General features: G+C 42.2%; 1 protein-coding gene across 1 annotated transcript in view; it reads right to left on the bottom strand.

Annotated features, from left to right (window-relative positions):
• Positions 1-25747, bottom strand: part of KIF26B (kinesin family member 26B) — a 424817-nt gene that overhangs the window by 88710 nt on the left and 310360 nt on the right. Inside the window, exons 6-7 of the mRNA XM_065401573.1 lie at positions 2881-3087; positions 1071-1164 (exon numbers count right to left, since the gene is read on the bottom strand). Coding sequence (XP_065257645.1) covers positions 1071-1164; positions 2881-3087 — 301 coding nt within the window. The remainder of the gene's footprint in view (positions 1-1070; positions 1165-2880; positions 3088-25747) is intronic.

Genomic DNA, 25747 nt, shown 5'->3' with positions numbered 1-25747 from the left:
TAGGACACTCGATTGGGAGCATGGACTCTATAGCTGGCATTGCCTCACTTACTCTCTGGCCTTAAGCAAGACATGAAGGCCTGAGACTTCAAGTATTCATCAATTCTGGGTTTCTCCATTTTGGATGCAACTTGAGACAACCAGTGCCTGACAGCGTACTGTACGTCTTCATTGCCTGAAGAATGGAAGTTTCCTTGAAGTGGTTTTTTTACGTGGTAGAACTGCGTGGGATCACTTTCCAAGCAGTAATAAAGGTGGCAAAGTTGTTGCCATTAAAGAGTCAGCGTTTCCCAACAGATACCTCTAGATACAGATGAGCAGTACATAAAATTACGTTAGAATGTTAGTGTCTTCTAAAAGAATCTTGTTTTGATGCTTTTGTCAGCATTGAAAGTTCTGATCATGCAAATGGTTGCAGAAGCAAATTTTTGGCTAGTCACTGAAGATTCAATTAATGATGAAATAGAATTTGTTTCAGGCAGAAAAGAAAGTGGTTTATAATGGGTAGGTCATCCACCAAAGAACAGTAAAAAATATCATGCGACTTAGGCACCCAGTCCCAATGCTTACATTTTGAATCACAAATATCGAATACTTGAAGGAATATAGTCAGTTTGTAGCAGCCCATAAGACTGCAATCGTTGCATAGATTTCTAACGCTGAACATATTCATAAAAGTTGTAGATTACTATGGGATAATTCATTAATCACCAAATTATTATTATTACTATTACTTCCACTGCAGTAGTGCCTAAGGACAACAGGCAGGGCTCAGAACTCCATTGTACAAAGTACTGAACAAACACACACAAAGGCAGCCCATGCTGCTGAGACCTCACAATCTAGGAGTTAGACAATATGCAACAATGGAATAAATGGACAAATGAGAAAGGAGGACCAGGTAGGGAAAAGACACGTGCATGACTGGGGTGTTCCAATTTCATATACATAATAGTGCACTGAATGCAGGCAGTTTAGAAGTGGTTGTTTTCCTTAACCTAAAATAAAAATCATTTAAGACTTGAAGTAGAAACTTTGCAGTTTGAGTAAGGAAATGTAACAATACCAACCCAGTTTCGCATGGCCAAAGCAGAACACGCAGCCGTCTGCCCCATTCACCACTGACTGGATCACCTCAGCCACCGTCCCAGCACACACTTCAGCCTGCCATGGGTAGAACAGGATTGACAAAGATATTTAATAATAAAAAAAAATAATAGAACATCATAGAATATTAATGGCTGTGACAGCACCAAAATGTCATTGCTGATTTCCAGTAGTATGGCGTTGTCTCTAAGGGCCCAATCTCGCATGCCCTACATATGTGAGTTGCCCCATTGAAGTTAATGAGACTACTCACGTGAGTAAGGTGATTAGGACTTGGTTCTGAGACAATTAAATGCCCTTTGTGGAAGCCCTAGTCCATTTGCTTCAGCACGAGGTGCTGAAACTTCATTATCCTTGTAAAAGTTCTGTATGTTGAGAAATGGCAGATGGCTTTTTTATTCTAAACAGACTTCGTACCTGCTAAGCAGAGGTGGGTGAAATGCGCATAATGGAAGAGGAGAGGCTCATTATTTGGTAAAGCTGGATGCAAAATAGGATTCACTTGGCCTTTTTTTGTTTACCTTTTTTCTTTAAAAAATTGCATTTTTTCAACCATTTTTGCTGTTGTTTAGCAATTTATGGCCAGAATTTTGGATGCAGTGAAAGTGTTACAATTCTGCTGTCAGGTGGGTTGGAGAGTTTGTGCGGGGGGTGGGTGGGAGTCTATGAACGAGGTACACACCCTTTTGTCTTGTCTTCACTAGGAAATATTTTCTAAAATTTCCCACCTTTGCTTTGAATCTCCACAGCTGTTAGCAATTGTAGGAGCCCTAATGAAGACAAGATGCTGGTAGCCGGCGGTGTTTTAAGCACCTTGTCATATAGATTCACCCTGAGCAGGTTTAGATAACACAAGCAGACACCCAGACCCCTGTCTAAACTATTCTATTCCACTTCTGACACTATGCCCATCAGCTGGAGCTCAGCCAGTAGTAGCAACATTTAGGATTTTTAGGGAAAATTTCCTACTGTAGATAAGACCTTGGTGGTTGCTTCTCCATTGGTCCAGTTTACAGACATTTGTTACTCTATTGTTTTCTAATCCATAATTAATATTACCACTAATTATTTATATATCTGGGGTAAAGCCTGTGTCTTCTTATACTGAACTGGGTGGCAAAACCCCACATAAATATTCCTCAGCTTCTTAATGAGTTGAGGATAGAATGTAGGATTAGCCATCTTCACATTATTGACTTGCAACACTGATATGATCAACATGAGCACTAACCAAAAAACAGTTGAAAGGGTACCATCAAATACTGCTATCTGGTGTTTATTCACAGGCTAGGCAACATTTTATATCACTAGTATGATTTATCGCACATGAAATGCAAAAGATTAAAGCAGGGGTTCTCAAACTTCTTTGCACCATGACCCCCTTCGGACAACAAAAATTACTACACGACCCCAGGAGGGGGGGCTGAAGCCTTAGCCTGCCCAATCCCTGCCACCCCGGATTTGGGGGCCAAAGCTAGCCTAAATCTAAGCTAGCCCTGGCGACCCCATTAAAATGAGGTCCTGACCCACTTTGGGGTCCTGACCCAGAATTTGAGAACCACTGGATTAAAGCAAAGCTGATCATCATATTATAGAGATTTGATTTAACGTATTTGTCACAATATTGCTGGCATCTATGGACCAAATTAATCCCTGGTCTAGCTCCAGTGAAATCTCTGAAATTACAGCAGGGATGAATTTGCCTCTTGGGCACACTAGTGCTAACTGGAAAACATCTTAGATCCTTGTTAGTCCAAGTCATACATTGCCTACCTGAGATGCATCTTGGGGGAAAACTGCATCAAAAGCAAACATCTTGGGGGGAACCTGATTGCCCCTTTTCTGGAAGGTGTTCTGGCCTCCACAGGACAATGGGTCATACAGAGTAATTTGCTTCTTACGGGGATCAACCTTTAAGAAGGAGCTGGACTCAGACGTATCCCTGGCAAGGGTGGAACAGATGCGCACCATGACTTTCACCTGTCAGCAAACACAGAAAGAAAACCACATTTAATTAGAGCATTGAATATACTAGAGTTTAGGATTTTTTAAATGGGCTTTCAAATTTCAATGAGCCAAATCATTCTTGCTTTACTCAAGCCAGTGGGGCCACTGAGGTCAATAGACATCCAAGTTTGTAAAGGAAGCAGTATTTGGCCTAAAGTGCACAATTAATAAGGCCGAGAACCCGCTCTCTCTTGCCTTAATGGTCAACTTGTGTATTTAATAATTACCGGGCACATCAATGTATTTTAATGTCTCTGTTACTCTAGTACAAAGGTATTATATCACCTTTTTTGTCTTGTGATTTACATAAATAGAAAATTAACTGCATCCTGGTAGACCAATTAAGCAAACCAAAAGGTAATCTAGGCTGCTAAGCTATCGAGGCTGATGCTGTTTCTATGAAGACGACTGATCAATAAAGCAAGCACATAAAAGCTAGATCTGTAATTTACACCTTTTAATTTCTAATCCAAATGCCGACATGAAATGCCCAGTTCGTAGTGTCATCAAAGAGTTGTGAAAGAGCCTAGTTTTAATGGTCAGCTTTTGAAATTATCTCCAAGGGTCTGGAATGTAATAAGCATTAAAGGATGTGTTAAAACATGTTCGCTCACAACCTATTAGATGAGTACATAACAAGGTGTTAGTTCTATGACTAAGATACATCTCTGTGGGATGTAATGAGGTTATACAGTATCCTTAACCAAACTTGTAAGCAATTTACACATAAGCAAAACCACTGATAATTCAACACAGCTTTGGTCCCTTCAGTAATTTTACTATTATTTGGCACATGACTTTTTGAACTTTGTAGGATACATTCCCCATCTTTGTCAACTCCTGTGTATTTCCTTTCAAGTCACAGCTGTGTTGTTTTGTCCAGAAGCAGACTGACTTCAAGACGACAACCAGACAGAACCTAATGGTTAAAAGCTTCTGAAATATGTCAGTCGTATCAAACACACAAGTTTGGGCAAGTGGCAGTGCATTAAGTGGTGTCCTCATCATAGCGTGAAAGCATAACTACTGTTAACATTATGGAAGTGGCATGTATGCCTCAAGAGAAGACTATTTCCAAATTTTGAGGCAAATTACAGTTTCTTTCTCTTTGCAATGCAAACGGAGCAATTTCATGCAAATTACCGTCTGAATATAGTCTGTGTGCACAAGAGGGGAATGGACCCAATGCCAAATGCTCCTCTCCCCATTTGGGATGGCACTCCTTGTGGATGGGGATCCCCCTTCACGGTGGCACTAGCCCTCCAAACTGAGAGGAGATTAAATCAGAAGCTTGGTGAGTTCAAACTCACTGGGACAAATTCATCCTTGCTATAACTCCACTGACAGTGGAATTACACCAGGCATCAACATAGTCCATTCAGTATTTGTGTGTTCCCTTCTGCGTACACCCATGCCTAAAAGAGGTGATTTGGCCCTAAATCTCTTATCGTGAGAAAACAATTTGATCATTAGACAGGGAGTCTGGTTAAGACTGTACACAGGCTTTCTCTTCTGTGTTCCACTACCAATTAAGGTAAAGCAGAGAAACATTGCTGGAGTGCAGAAGGTTCTGGTCTCATTTATTCAGCCTCACTGTTTGTTTAACCTTCCTCCCCAATCCCTAATTTAAGAAGCCGTTTTTGTTATGCCTTCCCACTTTCCATATTGTGTTAAAGGCATTCTATTCAGCTCGGCCGTAGCTAGGCGCAGCTACCATTGAAGAAAGTGGGAGTTACACCCACTGGAGCTCTAGGGCTGAATTTGGCTCAATATAATTAATTTATTGCAGATGCAATTCTCCAGGCAGTTCAGGGAGAGATCACCAGTCAAGTCAATGGGGTAGGGAGGGAGCACAGCAAGAAGTCCCTAGCAGGGCAAGAAAACAAAAGAGCAAATATAAACCTTTAACGGTTTTCCTGCTTGCATCTTGCTCCCTGTTTGCTTTCTCTGCAGTGTCCTATATTTTTAAACGGATGCCAACATTTGGAGCATGAGATTGATCTGCTGGAAATCAAACTGACATAACACTGTAAATAAAAATAAACTGCCTGATGCGCTTTTAAAATCTATTTTTTCTGTGTGTTCAGGTGGTGTATTTGAGTGCTATCAACCCACATCCTGCAAACTCCTGATCACTTCATGCAGGGAGCAGAACTGACTGAATACACCCCAGGACTGATTCTAATCTCAATTACATCGGTTTTACACCAGTGTAACTCCCTTAGCTGCAGTGGAGTTACTCCTGATTTACACCTGTATAAGTGAAATCAGAATTAGGCCCATTTTGTCTCATTGCTGAATTAACATAACTGACCGTTCTATTCTCCAGCAAATGTTTCTGCTCTTAGGATGGCAGAGGTTTCAGGAGCCAGGTTTCTCTCTCACTGGCGTAAAAAGCCAGTGTAGCTGAAATTATAAAATTTACTATCATTAGTGGCAAATATGCTGAATAAATCGCCATCACGAGTTCATCAGGAGTGACCCCAAAGATAGATAGCATAAATTATTTGCTTACTAGTTCCTAGTCTTCTGGTATATGTGAGCTTTATTCTGTACCTGTGAGGTGAGATGACGACACTATGTTGCAATGTACATTGATATTTCCAGAGCATTGGTCTTTCATTTGTTTTGAAGAAGAGACTGAGAATTTTCTATTGGTCCAAGTGAAGAATGATTATGTTGACCAGAGCATTCTGGATTGTAACCTCAGTTAAGAGAGACACTCATGACGGTGTAATGACCGTAGGCAAATCACTGGACTGCCTTGTGCCCTTGTCAACTTAGTAGATGCCCACTATAAACCAGATGCAAGGACTGCCAGATTCTGATCTCACGTGACTGAAAATCAGAAGCAGCTCCACTAATGTCAACTGGAGTGGGTCAAAACTGCTGTAAGAACTAATTAGACCCAAAATGTCTTAGCTGACCTTTCTTGTATGATGAAATGGCAAAGAGGAGGTGTTTAAAAATTGTCTAAGACTATGAAAAAGTGGATCAACTTCACATCATTATTTTCCATATGAATTTAAACAGTTTTCTTCCAAATAGTATACACAGTATGGAAAGGTAATATTTATATTAGTTTCCAAAAGTAAAAATTCCTTTAATTATTAAATATGGGAGCTGTCCCTTCGACCATTAATCTACAATGTCACTTAGTGTGGCTTTTAGCAGATATTTTAAGGGGACACCACAGTTTCAGTCACCAAGTTGGAATGACTCTTTTGGAGACCTCTCTAAAAGCACTGTCTTCTCTGAAAAAAAACTAATAGAACATAGGCAGGTTTTTATTAGACATGAATGCATTATGGGGCAAATCTAGACCTGGAAAAAGAAATGCAACTGTCATGGAAATCTCTTGGACAAAATGAATGTGAACAAAAATAGTGCTGTAAATTAAACACGGTGTATAACTGAGGTGAAAAGTGAGTGAGAGTAGTAACAAAGGGTTACCACTGATTTAGCATTTTGTAGGAGCCTGACTCTGCTCTCAATTACACCAGTTTCATCCCATTGTAACTCCCTTGACTTCAATTTGAGTTATTCCTGCTTTAATTGGAAGAAGAATTCAGCCCTAGGTGTGCAAAATAAGTATAATTTACAGTCTAAAGAGAGCTGCCATTGGGTATACTTGAAGAAGGTACAAACAGAAAAGGTATAAGATACAGTAAAGGTGGCCTGCAAAATGGGGATATTGATATTTAGATTCACACATGTAATCCTGGTACTATATGCTAAGCACAGTAAAACATTACATCATATCCAGGTCCAAGGGATATTAGTATTTGGAGCAAACGGTTTGAGGTTAAGGCATAAATGAGTGAGAGCCAGGAGATATGGGCTCTATCTCCGGATTTGCCAAAGACATGCAATGTGACCATAGACAGGAGCCCCTTGATCTGTGCTTCATTTCCCAATCTGTAAAATGGGTAAAATTACCACCTCCCTCACAGGAAAGTTGTATGGCTACATTCAATCACATTGGTCAAGTGCTTTAAGGATTCTCAGATGGAAGGTGCTATTGAAGTGCAAATTATTATTACATATTCTAATTATTATCTATGTAACTTAATGGTGAAGATGTCACACAAGAAAATTCTCCAACTCTGGTTATGACAATAGTAAATCGAATTGACTACATCAGGCAGAACTGATGGAGCCACATGGCCCATTGAACTCCCAGTTCACATGCAATTTATGAACAGGTAGGGGTGATGGTTTTAAAGCCAGTGCAGGACCATGCAATATACTACACCAGGGAGGCAGTATGAAAGAAGGTAGAACAGTAATTCATTCAGCTATGGGGATAGCTCCAGGAACCTAATGGTCTTAAAAGACTTTCAGTTCAATTTCAGGTTGAAGATCACAGCTGCTGCTCTGGGTAAGAGAGAATATAGTGCAGTTCATTTGAAGCCAGCTGAACAGTGGGGTTTAAGAACTTTAATACTTTTTTGCTTTGCCTTGCAATTTAAATTAACTATAAATTGAGATTTTTCTCCTTAAAGGCAGGAAATTGGGTTTTTATGCTTCGCTTCCTGTGTGTCATTATTCCCTTAGTCCATTGCTACACTTCCCCACTAATCCCCTGTAATTAAAGGGTTTAGGATATACCACTTGTGATTTACAGGACCACTCAGACTGCCTGCTGAAGTTCTTATTTGAGTCCCAATAATTGTTCAGGTCCTTGGCAGTGTCAAGCTTCAAATACACCTTTCTGATTGTTTCCATATAACAGAAGAAAAAAAAAAGCGAGACACAAGAGCGTGCTCTTGGAATACACGCTATTGATAAAACAAACGTTCTGGGTCAAATTTTGGTCTCATACCCATGTCAATCCAGATTAACTCAGTCTACTTACTCTGGATTTACATCGGTTTGTATGAGTTCAGAATGTGGCCCACTTTTTCTGTATTGTGAAGTTTCTTTGCCTAAACATAAGCCTTGCCTCCTAATATTGCACACTCCAGGGGCAGCAGCACCAGTGCTTGCAAACTTGAGCATATAGGGCACGATCCAAGCCGAATGATCGCAATTGTGCATACAGGGCTTGATAGAAGCCCACTGAATTTAGTAGGAGTCCTTTAATTGATTTCAAGGGGGTTTGGGTCCAGCCTATAGGCCTTTATTGTGCTATTACACCAGTTCTGCACTCTGTCATTGGCTTCAATGGTGTTACTCTTGATCTACATCGATGTAAGCGAAAGCAGAATCAAGCCCATACTGCTTAGGCTTTCATTACCAGGTCTTGTTTTAAATTGTAACACCACTTTTACGGCTGTATTTATATACACTGGTCACCAGCATGAGAAAGTCACCATTTACCCACAGTTCCTGCTCAGTAGTGTCAGTCAGAGCACTGTCATTTTATGCATAGGGAAATAATTTTGTTATTTCTTTACCACTGTACAGTAGCTGTCAGTAAATGCAGATTTGTTAATGGTCACTACTGTCATTTAGGCTGACAGAACCTCACTTCCCAGCTTTCGCACTGTGCCCCAAAAACGTGTTGATCTTGAACCAAGAGGAGAGAATTGGTTAACTGCAAGTTTTTTCCTCTGGTAAGCCCGTTTGGTGACCCACCATGGCCCTTTTCTTATGTTCTCAATCTGCACAGAAAGACAAAGCTTCTGTGAGTGCTGGAAACTACAACAGTCAGGTCCACAGGGGAAGGGGAAAAAAAGCTAAACTGAGCCAGTGACCTGTCCCTCTCTCAAATGCCTGCCGGGGACTTGTGGATTCCTGGCAGTGAAGTACGGAACATGAGGTAGGTAAACTGCATAAAACACTAATAACCAGGAATCGAGGCTGGAATAAGGGAACACAAGTCTTCAGAGACCTGCTTCACCATTGGGGATATTCTCGCTTCCTCCTACCCCTGACTGTAAGATTTAGTTTGAGGCTCATTTATCTAATTATTCAGCAGATAGGGCTTAGACAGCTGTTGCTTTGGGCGGTGTGCTTGTCTTTACGAGCTGCTTCATTCATCAATCATTTCAGCACCTTCTGTTGGACGTACACTGTAGCGTGAGGGGAGGCAGGGATTGTGATGTATTCAGTGGAGAGACAGGCAGAGCAGGGCTATTGAGCAATATTAGCACTCCATCAATGTAATGGCAATCACTGGCTGCAGGAACAGCCTTATTGGAGGTTAATGAAGAGTGGGCTTTGTAATTTCTCACCGTTACTGCTGTAAATAATGGCAGCAGATATATTTTGTTGTAGCCAGCCACAAAACATTACAGCACAATAAAATCTATAACTTCTCATTGCTTATGCACATATACTTTTTTCACATGATGGATGTAAAACTAGAAGCTTTCCCACACTGTCCAGATGATCTGGAAGCATTTTGGTAAGTTTCACCGTTTAAAGAAGCCTCACATCCTTTTCTTCCAGCTCAGAAGACATAATTGTTAAGGTTAAAATGAAATCTAGATGGTCAAGATAAAGAGATCAGGCCAAATTCAACCAAATGCAGCCTGGAGTAAGTGAAGGCAGCTGCAATGGAAATCTCTGGGCCAAACTCAGCAGTGACAAAAACCATGGGGTAAGTTACGTCAGGTGTAACTTGTTCAGAAAATGTAATTGGGCCCACTTCTCCTCTCGGGCCTTTTATCATCAGTGGTGTAATTCTGCTGGATTCCGTGGAGCCACTGCTGATTTACATTACTTTGAGTGAGAAGAGAATCAGGCCATTGTGTGCAAGTGGCAAAGCAGTGCTCTGCTACTGACATTAGTTTGGGATTCCGTGGGTTTGTAACTCATACTCCAAGAGACCGGGAGAGAGGACGTAGCAGGATAAGCAGCTAACAGGAAGACGTAAGATAAAACCCACACATCTGGTTTAATTTCCACCTTCACTATCCACAACTCTGCTAGGGAGCTATTTCACACTCGACATGAGTGCAACCTCCAGTGGAACTGATGGGAACGGCTTCCTCTTATGCAAGTGCTGAATTTTGCATACCCACTAAATGTCAGATCTGTGCAAGTTACAGTATGCCACGTACATCCATTGGGCTAAATCCTGCACTCCCCTGTAGCCAGCACAAGGGGGCTATAGAGCAGACTCTAGGGATACCACCAACACAAGGAGCACTGCTCAGTGGCATAAAGCTGGCATAGCCCAGCCCCCAGCACTAGGCCAGGCCAGAAGTATGGGCATGGGGAGGGGCAAGACCAAAACCCTTGTTGCCCTGGAGTCCCAGGAGGCAAATGGCCCCTGGGTTGAGGAGCAGTCCTGAAGCTGCTCTAAACTATATTGGGAGACAAATTGGTCCCTGGCTGCACCCAAGATTGGGGACCCACAAATGGTTCCTTTGTGGTTTCCCCACTTCTACTGTGCAACAGAAGACTGGTCCAATTTTCTTATCTATTTACACTGGAGTTGTAAATTACACCACCATTTCTATCACCTTTCAAAAGGCAAAAGCGGTTAAAGATAAAAAAATGTTATGGCAACTCAGCAGCAAACTAACACATACTATTCCTTATTATTTTATTTGTACAGAGCCAATCTGATGCTACGTGTATTACAAAAGGGGACTGATTCTTCTGTCTTTCACACCTGTAACCCCACTTGAGTCACACCAGAATAAAACCAGTGCAAATGAGGGGCGAATAAGGGCCAATGTCTCTACTTTGAAAAAACTCTAGACAAGGCCTCATCCTGATCTCACCCATTTTACACCAGCGTGCCTCCATTGGCTTGATTAGAGTAACTCCTGATTTACACCAGTGTATGTGAGATCAGAATCAGTCCCAGGGGGTCTAATGTCAGCACACAGACAACAGAAAAGGAAAAAGTTATGAAAGAAGAAGGATGGGGGAAAGAATATGGTAAAAAAGTTGAAAGCTGGGAGATAAAATCAATGGTGTACTCCAGAAAACACAGATCTCAATCCAGAGCCACTTTAAAGCATGCATGCATGAGCAGAAGTGCCACCAAAAAACAGATAGGTCTTTCAAATATTATTCCATTATGGTTCTATGTTTCCTTCTCTTCTAGGCACCCCTTCCATTTCTTCTGTGCTGGTAAAACCAACAAGGAGACTTATCTCCTCTATTGACTCATCATCCCCAATCTGCAGAGCAGTAAAGATGATTTGTGCTTCCAGCAATAAATTATAGAATCATACAATTGTAAATCTGGAAGCAACCTCAAGAGGTCATCTAGTCCAGGGGTTCTCAAACTTCAATGCACTGTGACCACCTGCTAACAACAAAAATTACTACCCAACCCCAGGAATGGGGACTGAAGCCTGAGCCAAGGACTTCAGCCCAGGGCAGTGGGGCTTGGGCTTCAGCTTGGCCCCAGGCTTCACCTTCAGCCCTGGGCCCCAGAAAGTCTAAGCCAGACCTTAAAATGGGGTCCCGACCCACAATTTCAGAACCACTGATCTAGTCCATCCCCCCATGCTGAGGCAGAACCACATTGTGACATTACCCAGGGTACAATCTGGACTGTTGAACAGCTCTGTCCTCTCAATTTTCCAACCTGAGGTGCATTTTACACTACTTCGCGGTGAGAGCAACCACTCCTGGTCAACACTCAGCCTCCAGCATGGAAATTACTCCCAGCTATACTGTAGGAGTGCTATAGCCAGCTACTATTGAATTACACTGCAAGGCAGCACCAGCAAATTCCCAGTCCCAGACTTTCCCCCTGAAATGTGCATCTTGTACTGCCCAGTCCTCTCATGGACAACACAAACTAATATAAAGTCCATGATTTTATTAATAGAAAATGATATGCACAAATCCTGTTATCTCAAATGGAGTTTCCCAAACACTTCAATCCAAGCACCCTGGTTTAGATAAAACAATAAAACTAGTTTATTAATTCCGGAAAATAGATTTTAAGTGATTACAAGTAATGAGGCATAAAGTCAGAACTGGTTACAAAGAAATACAAGGTAAAACACAACTAACACCTAATTTAGCAAGCTAAGTTAATTCAAAGCAAAAAAGTCTCTCTCACCACATGTTCTAGTAGTCTTACTGGCTGAATTCCTTTCTGCCAGGATCCCTCCCCATTCCAATGGTGCTTCCTTTGTCTTTCAAGTGCTGTCGAGGCTGTCAGTAAAGATGAAGGGAGAGCTCTTTTTTGGGGGGAGGGGGGGTGTCTGTTCCCCTCTTTTATAGTTCTCTTTTTCGTTGAAAAACATCTCCAGCTTGAGGTTCAGGAGATAGTAAGTCTGTGGGTACAGGAACCTCCAGCTGTTTCTTTTCCAAAATGTACCCCTTTTCCTGCCAAAGAATGACCGCTTAACCAGGTGACAGTCCATTTGATTTTGTTGACACCTGGCTGAGGCATCAGTTTCCTTTTGTCTCTGAGGAACTGGTTTGTGCCTGCTTTTCTAAACTTGGAACATGTCTCAGCAATGTCGTACAGTAGAATGTTATAACTTTACATACAATGTTGCCACACATATTTTACCAGGACAATAATAATCAGGAAATTATAAGTTTTCAAATGATACCTCACAAGGCATACTTTGTATAAAATTTATCACCGTTTTGTAAAAAGGATGAACATAGGGATACAGACTGACTGACACATACACACACATATATATATATATATACCTAGACCATCCCTGACAGGTATGTGTCTAACCTGTTCTTAAAAACCTCCAATGACAGCAATTTCACAACCTCCCTTGGAAGCCTATTCCAATGCTTACTATTCTTATAGTTAGAAAGTTCTAACCTAAATCTTGCTTGCTGCAGCTTAAGTTGATTACTTCTTGTCCTACCTCCAGTGGACATGGAAAACAATTGATCCTTGTCCCCTTTATAACAAGCCATAACATATTTGAATACTGTTATCAGGTTCCCCTTCAGTCTTCTTTTCTCAAGATTAAATATGCCCAGTTTTTAACCTTTCCTCATTCCTTTCTAAACCTTCTATCATTTTTGTTGCTCTTCTCTGGACTTTCTCCTATTTGTCCACATCTTTCTCAGAGTGTGGCGCCCAAATGTGGACACAGTACTCCAGCTGAGTCCTGACCAGTGCTGAGAAGAGTGGGAAATTACCTCCCATGTCTTACATATGACCTGCCCAGAATGATAGTAGCCCCCCCATTATTTTTTTTGGCATCACATTGTTGATTCAAATTCAATTTGTTATCCACCACAACCACCAGACCTTTTTCAGCAATACTACCACCTAGCCAGTTATTCCCCATTTTGTAGTTGTGCATTTGCTTTTTCCTTCCTAAGTGCTGTAATTTGCACTTTATTGAATAGCCTCTTGTTGATATCAGACTGGTTCTCCAATTTATCAAGGTCCTTTTGAATTCTAATCCTGTCCTCCAAAATGCTAACAACCCCTCCCAGTTTGGTATTATCTGCATATTTTATAAGCATACTCTCCACTCCATTATCTAAGTCATTAATGAAAATATTGACTAGTACTGGAACCAGGATAGATCCCTGCAGGACTCCACTAGATATATCCCTCCAGTTTGAATGTGAACCATTGATAAGTACTCTTTGAATACAGACTATCAATCAGTTTTGCACCCAATTTATAGTTATTTCACCTAGACCACATTTTCCTAGTTTGCTTATCGGAATGTCATGTAGAACTGTGTCAAAAAAGCCTTACTAAAAAATCAAAATATATCACTGTGACAGGTTGCCCCCTTCAAAGTGCCACTGGATGTGCTGAGATACCACTGAGCCCACTTGTTCTGCCAGCCTGGGCCCCCTTTAACCTGTCTTGCTGAGCCAAGCTCTTAAACCTCCTCTAGCACACACATAGACAGGGCCACACCCAGCTGCAGAAAGACACAGACACTGAGATTAGCTCTGGGAAGACTCAGTTTAAGGGACTTGCCCAAGCACTCTGGTGCTCACCTCCCTTGGAGTGCAGACCCAAAGGTATATTGTCTTGTGCTGTATAGAAAAATCTGCACAGCGCAAGCTCATAAAAATTCACCCTCTTCCTCAATGTGAAGAGAGATATGCACACCTTCTTGCCCCCCCCCCCCAGTTAGAATTTGCACAAACTGGGTTTAATAATAAACAAAACACATTTATTAACTATAAAAGGCAGATTTTAAGTGATTATAAGGGATAGCAAACAGAACAAAGCAGATTATTAAGCAAATAAAACAAAGCACACAAACTAAGCTTGATTCACTAAAGAAATTGGCTACAAATAGTAAATTCTCACCCTAAATGTTGTCTCAGGCAGATTACAGATATTCTTGAAAGCCAGCTGCACTGGCCTGCACCTTGAAACTTCAGGTATTATTACTCACAGGCTAGATACCCTTCCAGCTTGGGCTCAACTCTTCTCCCCCCAGTTCAGTTCTCATTTCCAATGTCTCTTTGGAAGGGGAGGCAGAGGAGAAACTTGATGATGTTACTCCCCTGTTTTATATAGCTTTTGTGTATGGCAGGAACCCTTTGTCTTCCAGTAGAAGAACACTGCCATTCCAAGGGGTCGGTCCAGTAACGGGTGACTCAGTCACATGTCTCTGCTGGGTCGTAGCAGCGATTACTCGCAGGCTGTCTGGAGTGTCCACAGGAAGACTAAGCTCTTTCACAGTCCATTGTCTTTGCTGATGGGCCATCAGCCCTGTCTGACTTTTCATTGTGAAGGGCTAGTTGTGGGTGTCATCCAAAGTAGCACATTTGAAATACAGATACATGGTCAATATTCCTAGCTTCAGATACAAAAATGATACATGCATACAAATTGGATAAACACAGTCAGTAGATCATAACCTTTTCAGTGATACCTCACATGAGCCAGATTGCATAAAATATATCCTAGTTATGCCATATCATAAGCATATTTCCGTAAAGAATATAGAGTGTAACATCACGATCACATCTACTGCTTGTCCACTAGACACTAGGTCAGTAACCCTGACAAGAATGAAATTAGGTTGTTCTGGCATGATTTGTTCTTGACAAATCATGTTGATTGTTACTTATTACCCTATTATCCTCTAGGTGCTTACAAACTGATTTTTTAATCATTTGTTCCAGAATCTTTCTGGGTATCATAGTTAGGCTGACTGATCTAACACTCCCCAGGTCCTCTTTGTTCCCCTTTTTAAAGATAGGTACTATGTTTGCCCTTCTGCAGTCCTCTGTGACCTCACCTATCCTCCCTGAGTTCTTAAAGATGATTGCTAACAGTTACAAGATTTTTTTCAGCTGGTTCCTTAAGCAACATAGGGTGAATTTCATCTGGCCCTGCTGACTTGAATACACCTAACTTATCTAAATAGTCTTTAACCAGTTCTTTCCTTATTTTGGCTTGTGCTCCTCCTTCCCCCTTGTTGATAACATTAATTGTGTTAAGGATCTGGTCACAAATTACCTTTTTAGTGAAGACTGAAGCAAAATTAACATTAAACACCACAGCCTTGTTGATAACATCCATTATTAGCTCTACTTCCCCACTAAGTAGAGGAACTACACTTTGTCTTTCTCTTGCTTCTAATGTATTTATAGAACCTCTTCTTATTACCTTTATATCCCTTTCTAGGTGTAACTCATTTTGTGTGTTAGCCCTTCCGGTTTTGTCCTTACATGCTTGTGCTATTCTTTTGTACTCCTCCTTAGCAATTTGTCCATGTTTCTACTCTTTGTAGGATTCCTTTTTCATTATCAGATCATTAAAGAGTTCCTGATGGAGCCATACTGACCTCTTACTATTCTTTCTGTCTTTCCTTCCATTGGGATAGTTTGCTGTTGCACTTTTAATATGGTCTCTGAGAAAGTGCCAACCCTCCTGAACTCTTTTTTCCCCTGAGATTTTCTTCCCATGGGACCTTACCTACCAGTTCTCAGAGTTTGTTGAAGTCTGTTTTCAAAGCCTATCATCCTTATTCTGTTGCTATCACTCTTTCCTTAGAATCATGAAATCTATAATTTCATAATCACATTCACTGAAATTGCCTTCCACCTTCAAATTAGCAACCAATTCCTCACTGTTACTCAAATGAATTGCATCAGCGCAGATTTCACACATTATAACCTATCTTGAGTTGTACAGCAACAATTTTACTCCCTATAGCTACCTAGCCATCTACACATTATTGTTTCTGTAACTAATATAACTGAAAGGACAACATAAAAATATGAAGGGGAATATAAGAGGTCAACGGTACAAACTCTTTTAGGTTACAAGACCAAGCCTAAGCCAGTTGGATCTTGTTCATATAAGGAGCAGCCTTAAATTCTGTAATCATTTGGTATGATACAGACACAATGCTGAGTACCACATACTGCCTGAAACCAGCTTATATGTCCCTGCCAAGTCACATGAGAAGTTGCATTGCCATCTGGTCATTTGTTAACCTAATGAGGAACAGTGCAACCTTATGGTTCTTTTCTTTTTAGGGATAGAGGAATTTGGATCACATCACCAGAAGGCATAATCCCTCCCTGAGTTCCCCAACACGCAGGGGATCATGTACTCTGCACTATCCTTTTGGTTCTTCCTTGACCATTATGGGCAATTTTGCCTCCCAAAGGAGCATGGAGGGAGCAGTCTCTACGCTTCCCCGAGTACAGGGATAGAAAGTGACCTGGGTCCTTGCGCTCCCTCTCCCCTCCTATCCCCCAACACCTGCCTACTTGCAAAAGGCCCAGCAATATTTTAATCCAAATTGTATGTTGAAGATGGAATTCTAGCCTCTCCTGGCAATTTCTTTAAATCAGACATTTCATAGCATTTCCATAAGAGATGGACTCAAACCAGAACAGCGCAATCTAAACATCCCTGAACAAGCTGTCAAACTTGTCTCCTCCAGAACTATTATGTGGATCTTTTAGAGGACATCTACCAATGAAGTCAATGGAAGCTTTGCATACAAAGTACTCCAGGGTTACGAATACCAGGAGAATAGGGAAAATTTCTGCTCACTTCTGTCCTTCAGTACAGGATGTATTCTTCAGCTCTGATTAAAAATGTAACAAAAAATATGTTTGACTGCCATGAATTTCAAGAATGCTAACGAGGGCTCCACTTTCCCTGTGGTCAGGTTTCCTCCCCTTTCTAAATGGACCGGCTTTATGCACAGCTTCACTTTTAATGGGCTTTTAGGCTGGAGTTTTCCCCAAACCCAAACATAGCTCTAACCCGGTTCCCCTTAATCCTCTCCCCAATTTCCCACAGGGATACTCACATTCTGATTAGCGTTCAGCCTTTTAGAACAAATCGTTAAAGGGGATCCGGGTGACTAACAGTATTCATACTTTATGGCAAACACACAAAGCTCAGAAGGAGTACCAGCCTCCCATGCATACCATAGACCAAATGCTGCCTCCATGCACACCCCAGAAAGGGCATTCTGTGCACCAAGAAAAGCTGCAGAGACCAGGGAGGTATGTGTCCCCAAAGACACTGGATTTGGAGTAGCAGTGGAGTGGCTGGTTTGCCTTTACCACATAGCCTCAAAGTCGCAGAAGCCCCCATGGCACAATGTGTTCCCATCATGAGAAGGGCAATGACTGGGGGATCCAGGAAGTGAGGAGTCCACTGGCCCTTTTGTCTAGTCTATGGCTATACCACCCACAGAAACACTGGGGGGAGGGATAGCTCAGTGGTTTGAGCATTGGCCTGCTACACCCAGGGTTGTGATTTCAATCCTTGAGGGGGCCATTTAGGGAACTGGGGTAAAAATCTGTCTGGGGATTGGTCCTGCTTTGAGCAGGGGGGTTGGACTAGATACCTCCTGAGGTCCCTTCCAACCCTGATCTTCTATGATTCTATGAATCTGCTGCAGTGCAGGAAGCCTTAAGGGAGCTCTGCTCTACTGCACTCAGGGTTCCCTCCTGGAAACCCGTTCCTCCTGCAAAACAGAACCACACTGATTTCACAGGGCTCTCCATCCCTGGTGTGAATGTGTCTATACGGGGCAGGAAGCAGGTGGATTTCACACAACATCTCAAACTTCCTTGCTGCGTATTTAAGATGATACATTGCTCCATACTCAACATACTGCTAAAAACGCCAGTATCCTCTTTGTGAAGCAAACAAGTATTACATAGGTGCATTATATTATAACAGACCTGGTACATTCAGTAGCTAGTTTACCTTAATTCTCTAACTAGATAGAGGGGCATTCAGGGTTTCTCATTATACATGATCAGGTACAAGGGCAGAGACCAGGAGCTCCTATTTAACAAGATGCTCTGTTTCTTGTTTAATCAAATGAGAATTTTAATGTAAAGAATGAGAAAAACAATTCTGAAGTCACTGTTAAGCATGCCTTTGAGCTGACTTTTATTGTAAGTGTTAGCCAGACAAAGAATGCTTAGGCATTGCACGAAAGACAAAGAAGCCTAGGCCTTTTATTATTTATACAAATGATCTCCATGATTACGCGCAAAGGAAGAGTTCCAAGTCTGCACATGACATTGTACGGTGCGGCACCGTAAATAATGAGCAGCGGCGCAATCAGATAGGAAGGATTTACATTATTTAAAGCTGAGCGGCAATAGGTGACAAATTGCAGTTTAACGTAGATAAGTGTGGAAAAGTATGCACAGAGCCAGGGAATGAAAACTGATAATAATATCCACTAAATAAAGTGGGTGATTCAAGGTACTGAGCGGGGAAAAGATTTGGGAGTTCAGTGAGAGAAAAAAAAATGCCAAAGCTCTAGACCGGGGTGGGCAAAGTACAGCCCCTGGGCCGGATCCGGCCCCTCAGGGCTTTGGATCCAGCACGCAGGATTGCCCCCCGTGGCGCCGCTGGCCCCGGTCTCAGAAGCAGCCAGCACCACTTTCCTGTGGCCTCTGGGCGGGGGGGCAGAGGGCTCCGTGCATTGCCCTTGCCTCCAGGCACCGCCCCCCGCAGCTCCCATTGGCCGGGAACGGGGAACCGTGGCCAATGGGTGTTTCGGGGGAGGTACCTGTAGGCACGTCAAGGGCAGCGCACGCAGAGCCCTCCGCCCCCCACTCCCCCAGGGGCCGCAGCACTTCCTGGAGCGGCGCAGCGTGGGGCCAGGGCAGGCATGCAGGGAGCCTGACATGGCCCCGGTGCACGCCGCTGCCACCCCAGAGCTGCTTTAGGTAAGTGGCGCTGGGCCGGAGTCTGAACCCCTCCTGCACCCCGCTCCCCAACTCCCTGCCCTAAGTCCCCTGCCTGTACCTCGCACCCCTCCTGCACCCCAACTCCCTGCCCTGAGCTCCCTGCTGCACCCTGTGCACCCCAACCCCCTACCCTGAGCCCTCTGCCACACCCCACACACCTCCTGCACCCAAACCCCTGCCCTGAGCCCCATCCCGCAGTCCGCAACCCTCCTGCACCCCTGCTGAGCCCTCTCCTGCACCCCAACCCCCTTCCCTGAGCCCCCTCATACAGCCCACACCCCTCCTCTGCCCCAATCCCTTGCCCTGAGCCCCTTCCTGCACCCTGCACTCCCTCCCGCACCCCAACCCCCTGCCCCGGCCCTGCATACAATTTCCCCACCCAGATGTGGCCCTCAGCCCAAAAAGTTTGCCCACCCCTGCTCTAGACCAATATGCATTTGTCACGAAGAAAACAAGCAGGAGGAATAGCATTGCTGGGTGGAGTCAATATAAATCCAAGGAGGTGACATTACCATATAAGGTGACATAGCTTGTGTATTATTGTGTACACAGCACAGGAACCCTACCTCTGAAAGGGGTATAACAACCTTAAATGGGTGTGTAGTGTGCAGCTGGGAGCTTGGGAAGAGGCTTCTGGGATTAAGGCTATGGGAAAATATCATGACATTTAACGATTTGCTTTCACAGGTAAGAGATGTGATTCTGCAGTTAGCCTTTGCAGAAAATGGTAGCTTTTTCACGTTGAAAAAAACTCAGGAGTAGATCCTGATTTCACTTCAGTTTTATACCAATCTAACTTCCTTATCTTCAGTGAAATTACTCCTGATTTACGCTGGGGTAAATGAAATCAGAATCAGGCTCAAAATCTAGAAATTAGCAACAGCAATAAAAAAAAAGATTAAAGGGAGCTCATTAAATGAAAACAATAAATACAGGGTTTCCACCGCAAACAATAATATTTTCCATTGTTACCACACCTTTCATCTGAAGATCTCAGCATGCTTTACGAACATTGATGTATTAAGCCCCATAACATGCTCAAGAGATAAGTCTCCTTATCCTCATTTTACAGACAGGGAAACTAAATATTAAAGGGATTAAGTGAGTTGTCCAAGATCACATAGGATGCCCGTGTCAGCTCTGGAAATAGAGCCTAGATCCTCTGTCTCCCACACCTGTCCCATAAACACGAGGCTATCCTTCCTCTCAGGCGAGGAATCCTTTTAACTGACATTTTCCTTCAATAGGTTTTATTTTGCTCAGGATTACTTGTTTGCTTTGACCTTCAGACTCTGATCCAAACAATCAATTATTAAAATCTTATTTATGGAGCACTAACATAATATATGCAACAGATGAGTATTTGGGGACCTGATTCTGCCGCCATTCTGAAATCAAAGGGACCACGCACATCATAAGGGGCTGCAAATCCTGAAGAGAGATGCCAGAATCTAGCCCTTATTAAGGATTGAATGCTGCCCTCACTCACAACCCCGGCAGCCCCACTGAAGTCAATGGAATTCCAGGGGACACAAGTCTGGGCAGATTTGGCCCTAACTCGCTGGTGCTCAGCAAGCATTGCTTCCGGGGGTACAGATTTTGGATCGAACTGTGCTCTCAATTACACAGATGTAAATCCTTAGTAACTTCATGTTGTCAACTCTGGATATACAGTAGGGAATCTGAGGGCACAACTTGGCCCTGTGACTAACAGAAGCAAGAGGATATTGGGCTAGAAAGGCAGATAAAAGGATAAGACAGAAGACTTAACATGACTGCCCAGAGGGGAACTAAACAGAGCTGCTAACTTGAAAAACTGAACTTGTCTAACATTGCATTGAGCTGTGAACCTCCTCTGTATTCTCAGCTGCAGTTTACAGCATAACACCACTATTGACCCTCAACCCTGATAAATGAAACAGTGTAGCAATTTGAAACCGCCAAACAATCGGCCTAGTCAGTCTTAACACTAATAATCTCAGCCACTTGCTTGTTGCCTTGTAAAATACTGTAATAAATAACGCTGGTGTCTGTGAATAAAAACAGGTAAGTAACTAAATGCCATGGAATGAACGTACACTGCTTGTTAGCATTCATTGTAGATATGCTTGGCAGTATTCTGCAATCCTTACTCAGGCAAAACTCCCATCGACTTCAACCTTAGTTATCATTTTCTGACTTGAGTGCTCAACCATGCAACCTTAATGTTCTCTTAATGTAGCTATTCTTTAATGGAATAATTCATTATGTTATATGTAGCTCAGGGGCTGTGTAATTCTTTCTAGCAAGTAGCAACCTTTAACAAATGGCACCTGATCAATAATGCAGAATTCAACATTTGAGAATAAATAAAAGGCCTTCTTTGCAAGTTGTGTCTGTGGAAAATGTCAGAACCATTTATCATGGAGCCAGATTGATAGCCTGCAGCTGCTGTCCACAAGGTCTATAAAACCTAACTTTGCTGAGTTCCGCAAATCTGTTTTTGTATCAGACATAATTAGCTTTCTTCTATGACCAAAACACAAAATAAGATCTTATTGCGTATGCAGGTAATGGTCATTACCAGAGCTTTACTAGAGCACAGCTTTGTCATAATGGTACTTTGTTCTCGAGCTGCTTCTTACATAGGGTTATTTTATCTTGGTTTCCAGGTGCACTCTAAAACAATCCTCTGTGTAACTCTATACAGTCTGAGCTGCTTAATCTATATCAGTTTGTAAAATGCATTTATATTTGGTTTTAAAATCCTCAGATTAACAAGTCAATTGGACAAACAGTACAAGCCAAGTGAATGGTCACCACTTTACCTCTGCCTGTCAATATAGGAACCAAGTTTAGAGGATTAAGTAGGTTTGATTGTCCAATGCAAAACTTTTCAAGTACCAGTCCTATGGAAAAAGCACATAGCAACTGCATCCTCTTCTTCCACAATTCCCTTCCGATGGAAAGTGGACAGATGATTTGTAATGGCTGAAAGGCCAATTTCACTACTGATATAAACCAATAAGATGGTGCAAACAGGGCTGTCTTAAAGTGTGGTTCTACCCTGAAAAGAGACTTTGTAAAAACAGCTTTGTAGGGTTCCAGAAAGATTTTGTATCATTGATTTCCAAATCCACTGTACTCAGTTTTCAAGCCAAGATATTTCTTTAAATTCCCAACCATGCAATCTCAGCCTGGGCTCTGACACCCATGATGTGTTCTTTCTATCAAACCAGCAGGAATAGAGAATCCTCAAACCATACCCTCGGCTATCTCTGCAGATCATGCAGTTTACTGTCCCTCGCCATCGTGGGTGAAGCTGCAGGGATAGTCTTTCCTTGGCCTACTTGAAGACAGTGATCTGAGGTGGTGGCTGTGAACAGCTGAAGCAGATCTCTTCAGCGGGGTGCAGGCAGTAGTTCTGTAACATTCTCCTCTCCCATGGGTTTAGGTCACAAGGCATGGGTGCTTCGTCCCTTCTCTAGCACAGACTTCCTCTGCCTCATGCAAATTGCCCCTCATGATCTCCAGTTTGAGCATATTGCTGTTACTGTGATGTCAGCATGCACATCAACTAATCAAGTGTTTCCAGAGCTGAGGGTCCTAGGCAAAGGCCTACCGTGCATATAACTTATTCCAGCCCTGGGTGCAACTCCATTGACATAACTGGAGTTATGCTATCTTAGCCTTTGGTGAATCCGTCCCGTAAGTCCTTTTAAAAGCACCTTTTCACAATACAGCAGTGTTATAACAAAGGAATGGCTTAGCCTTCAGTCTGCCTGTCTACTGAATGATGTGTTTATACCACGTGTGTCACTATGGGATCTTGAAGCAAATGGGACTATTCCCTTGAGTAAGGGCTATTCATGTGTGTAAGAATAACACATAAGTGTAAATTGTGTGTAACAGAGAAGAGAATCAGGCCGTTGGCTCTGAGGTGGAGTAACTCCAATGACGGCTATAGAGCTAGTCCATATTTTCACTGATATAACAGACCAAAATTTGGATCAATTTGTTTTTTCCCACCTTAGTTAATGTGTCAAATCTTTTCAAGCAGATCTTGGAATCTGTGGCACTGAATTTGTTTAATACAAATAATGGATTTGTCCAGATGGAAGAAACCACAGATGTAGCTCACAAAGACTCAGGACCAACATTAAGGTGCTAAAATCAATAGCGTAGTCTCTTAGTGTGCTTTAATAGGTGCCATCATGATTTTTCTTGCAGTTCAATAATTGGTATTTAACCCTGAGATTACTTCTGGCATTTTATTCCCCTACTTCATTTAAGAAAGTCATCATAGCTGCACTCATTTCTTAGGCAGGCTGGGTAACTGTTTGTTTTTTTTAACAGCCAACAAAGTTGTGTGAAGTTGACACAGTTAATTCTTACAAAGGATCTTTACTACAACGTGCCAAATTAAGATCCAGATCTGGGCTTGGACTCGGAGCATCTCCAAATTTTGGCATATTTGGACCTGGGGATTTGATTCAATTTATTCATAAGGTGAGGGCCAATGATAGCTCATAGGGAACACTCGCTGTGACTGTACTATTTCTGTGCATGGTATTTGTGTCAAATCCTGAACACCACACTTTCTCCCGTGTGTGCATATTCCTTTTCTTAACAATCAAAACAAGCTGAAATAAAGTTAAAGTTGTGCTTCAGATTCCCAAAGTAAAGGGAATTCTCTCCATCATTAATTCCCTCCTGTGTGCCCAGATAGTGCAAGGAGTATGGTCTCTGGCCAGTACTTCAGAACACAAAATCATCATGTGCATACCTCAGGCACTGGCATAGCGAGATACAACAGGGTACCTTTTGAATGGAATGTCAGGCCTAACTCTGAATGTCTTTGCCAGGGTGGGTCTCCGGGCATGTGTACTCTGCCTCGCAGGTTGGACTACAGGGTTGCGAATAGCAGTGCGCACTAAAGTGCTGCCCTGGAACTCCTCCCTTTAATCTTCAAACAGGATTACATTAACACAAACCAGGAACCTTTTAGTTTGTGCCTTCAGCATCCACATAGGGGAGGTAAAGCGCAGCACTTTGGTGCTCACTGCTATTCAAACCACCTAGTCTGAACTGAGAGGCAGTGTAGACATAGCCTCAGTAGGCCTCCTAATATTATTTTAATTGAGCGGCTACAGTCTCTCATGTCAAAACATAGGAACACAGATTATGTAAAACTGCATTAAGGGACTTTTTAAAGCTCTGATTAATGGCCTGATAGGTTGTAAAATGAATCCAAGTTGTAAATTTGTACTTAGGGTTTTTCTAAAATGTGAATTATTGACTTGACAGATTGTAATAACTTCTTCAGAGCTGTTCTGGTATATGGTTCAAATCCTTTCTGTACAGCTCACTGACATGCACAGTAAGGCTAATTTACTAGTCCTCTCAGAGCATGAACATCCACAGGCTACAACTTCTTCTGAAATGTATGTTAAAATATTGCAAGTGACCAGATGGACTTAGCCAAAGGGAGGAAAGTGAGATTTATGTAATAGTGACGTCCAGCTGCGAATAACTCAACAACTCCCTGCTAGCTCACCTGGGAGTTAGGTTTCTTTTTAATTCACTTGATAGATACGATGCCCGCAGACCATAGCTGCTCTGCCTTTAAGATTCAACTATGTCAGAGGAACGATAGTAGCTGTTGAAATGGCAGCATTTACCCACAGTTACATATCTGAAATGCCTCAAAGTGATAAGTATTTCCCTGTCCTCAGAGTTAGAGATACTTAGATATCAGAGTTTGGAGCCACAACTCTGAGCCTCCTTTGAGTGCTCTGTACTTTTGCAGAGCGGTATCTATATTATCGTTCTATTTCATTACGAGATTTCTCTGCAAAACTCAAACTTGTGTTTTGGGCCACCTCTTCCAGCTATCCTTTGAACATATTTAGGCCCTGAATCTACAAGTGACTCTGCATAGGTGGACACTTGCCCTCATGCAGAGCCCTATAGACTTCAGTGGAACTCTGTACGGCACAGGGGTCTGCCTGGGCAGTTTTTCTTGCAGGATTTTGGCCTTATTGTTAATCAGGTTAATTCATAAGAACTGTCTGTCTCTCTTAAGTTTTCTATTGCACATTTTACACCGTAGTATCTATGGGCTCAGTCCTGCGACCTGCTGAGCAGCTCTAGGAGATGCTCAATGCTTTGCAGCATAAAGCCCTAACCACTTCCAAAGTGAATAGGAACTAGGTCTGGCAATTAGGAGATGTGCCTGAATGAAAACAAAAAATCTGAACATCCCTGAATTGTGTGTTTTCAAATTTGGCACTGAATTTTGCAAATAGCCCCTCTCTTTATAAAGGACTGAACAAAAACCTGAACCCATGCATCTCTAAATTTCAGGGTATTTGAAATCTGGGTCCTACTTCAAAATATGCAGTTAAAGCCCCTTTCCAAATATGAAAGAAAAGAGACATTTAACTAACAACAGCTGCATTTTTGAAAAGGTAATTATTAGAACTAGTCAAAACTCAGAATTTTGGTTCCATGGGAAATTTGGACATGTCAAAATTTGTTTTAGTCCCAAATTGGAATGAAAACAAAACAAATTCAAGATTTCTAG

Source organism: Emys orbicularis, chromosome 3 (assembly GCF_028017835.1).
Source record: "Emys orbicularis isolate rEmyOrb1 chromosome 3, rEmyOrb1.hap1, whole genome shotgun sequence".
Lineage (NCBI taxonomy): Eukaryota > Metazoa > Chordata > Testudines > Emydidae > Emys > Emys orbicularis.
The sequence above is the reverse complement of the archived record's forward strand: the minus strand, read 5'-3'. Positions and strand labels throughout refer to the sequence as shown.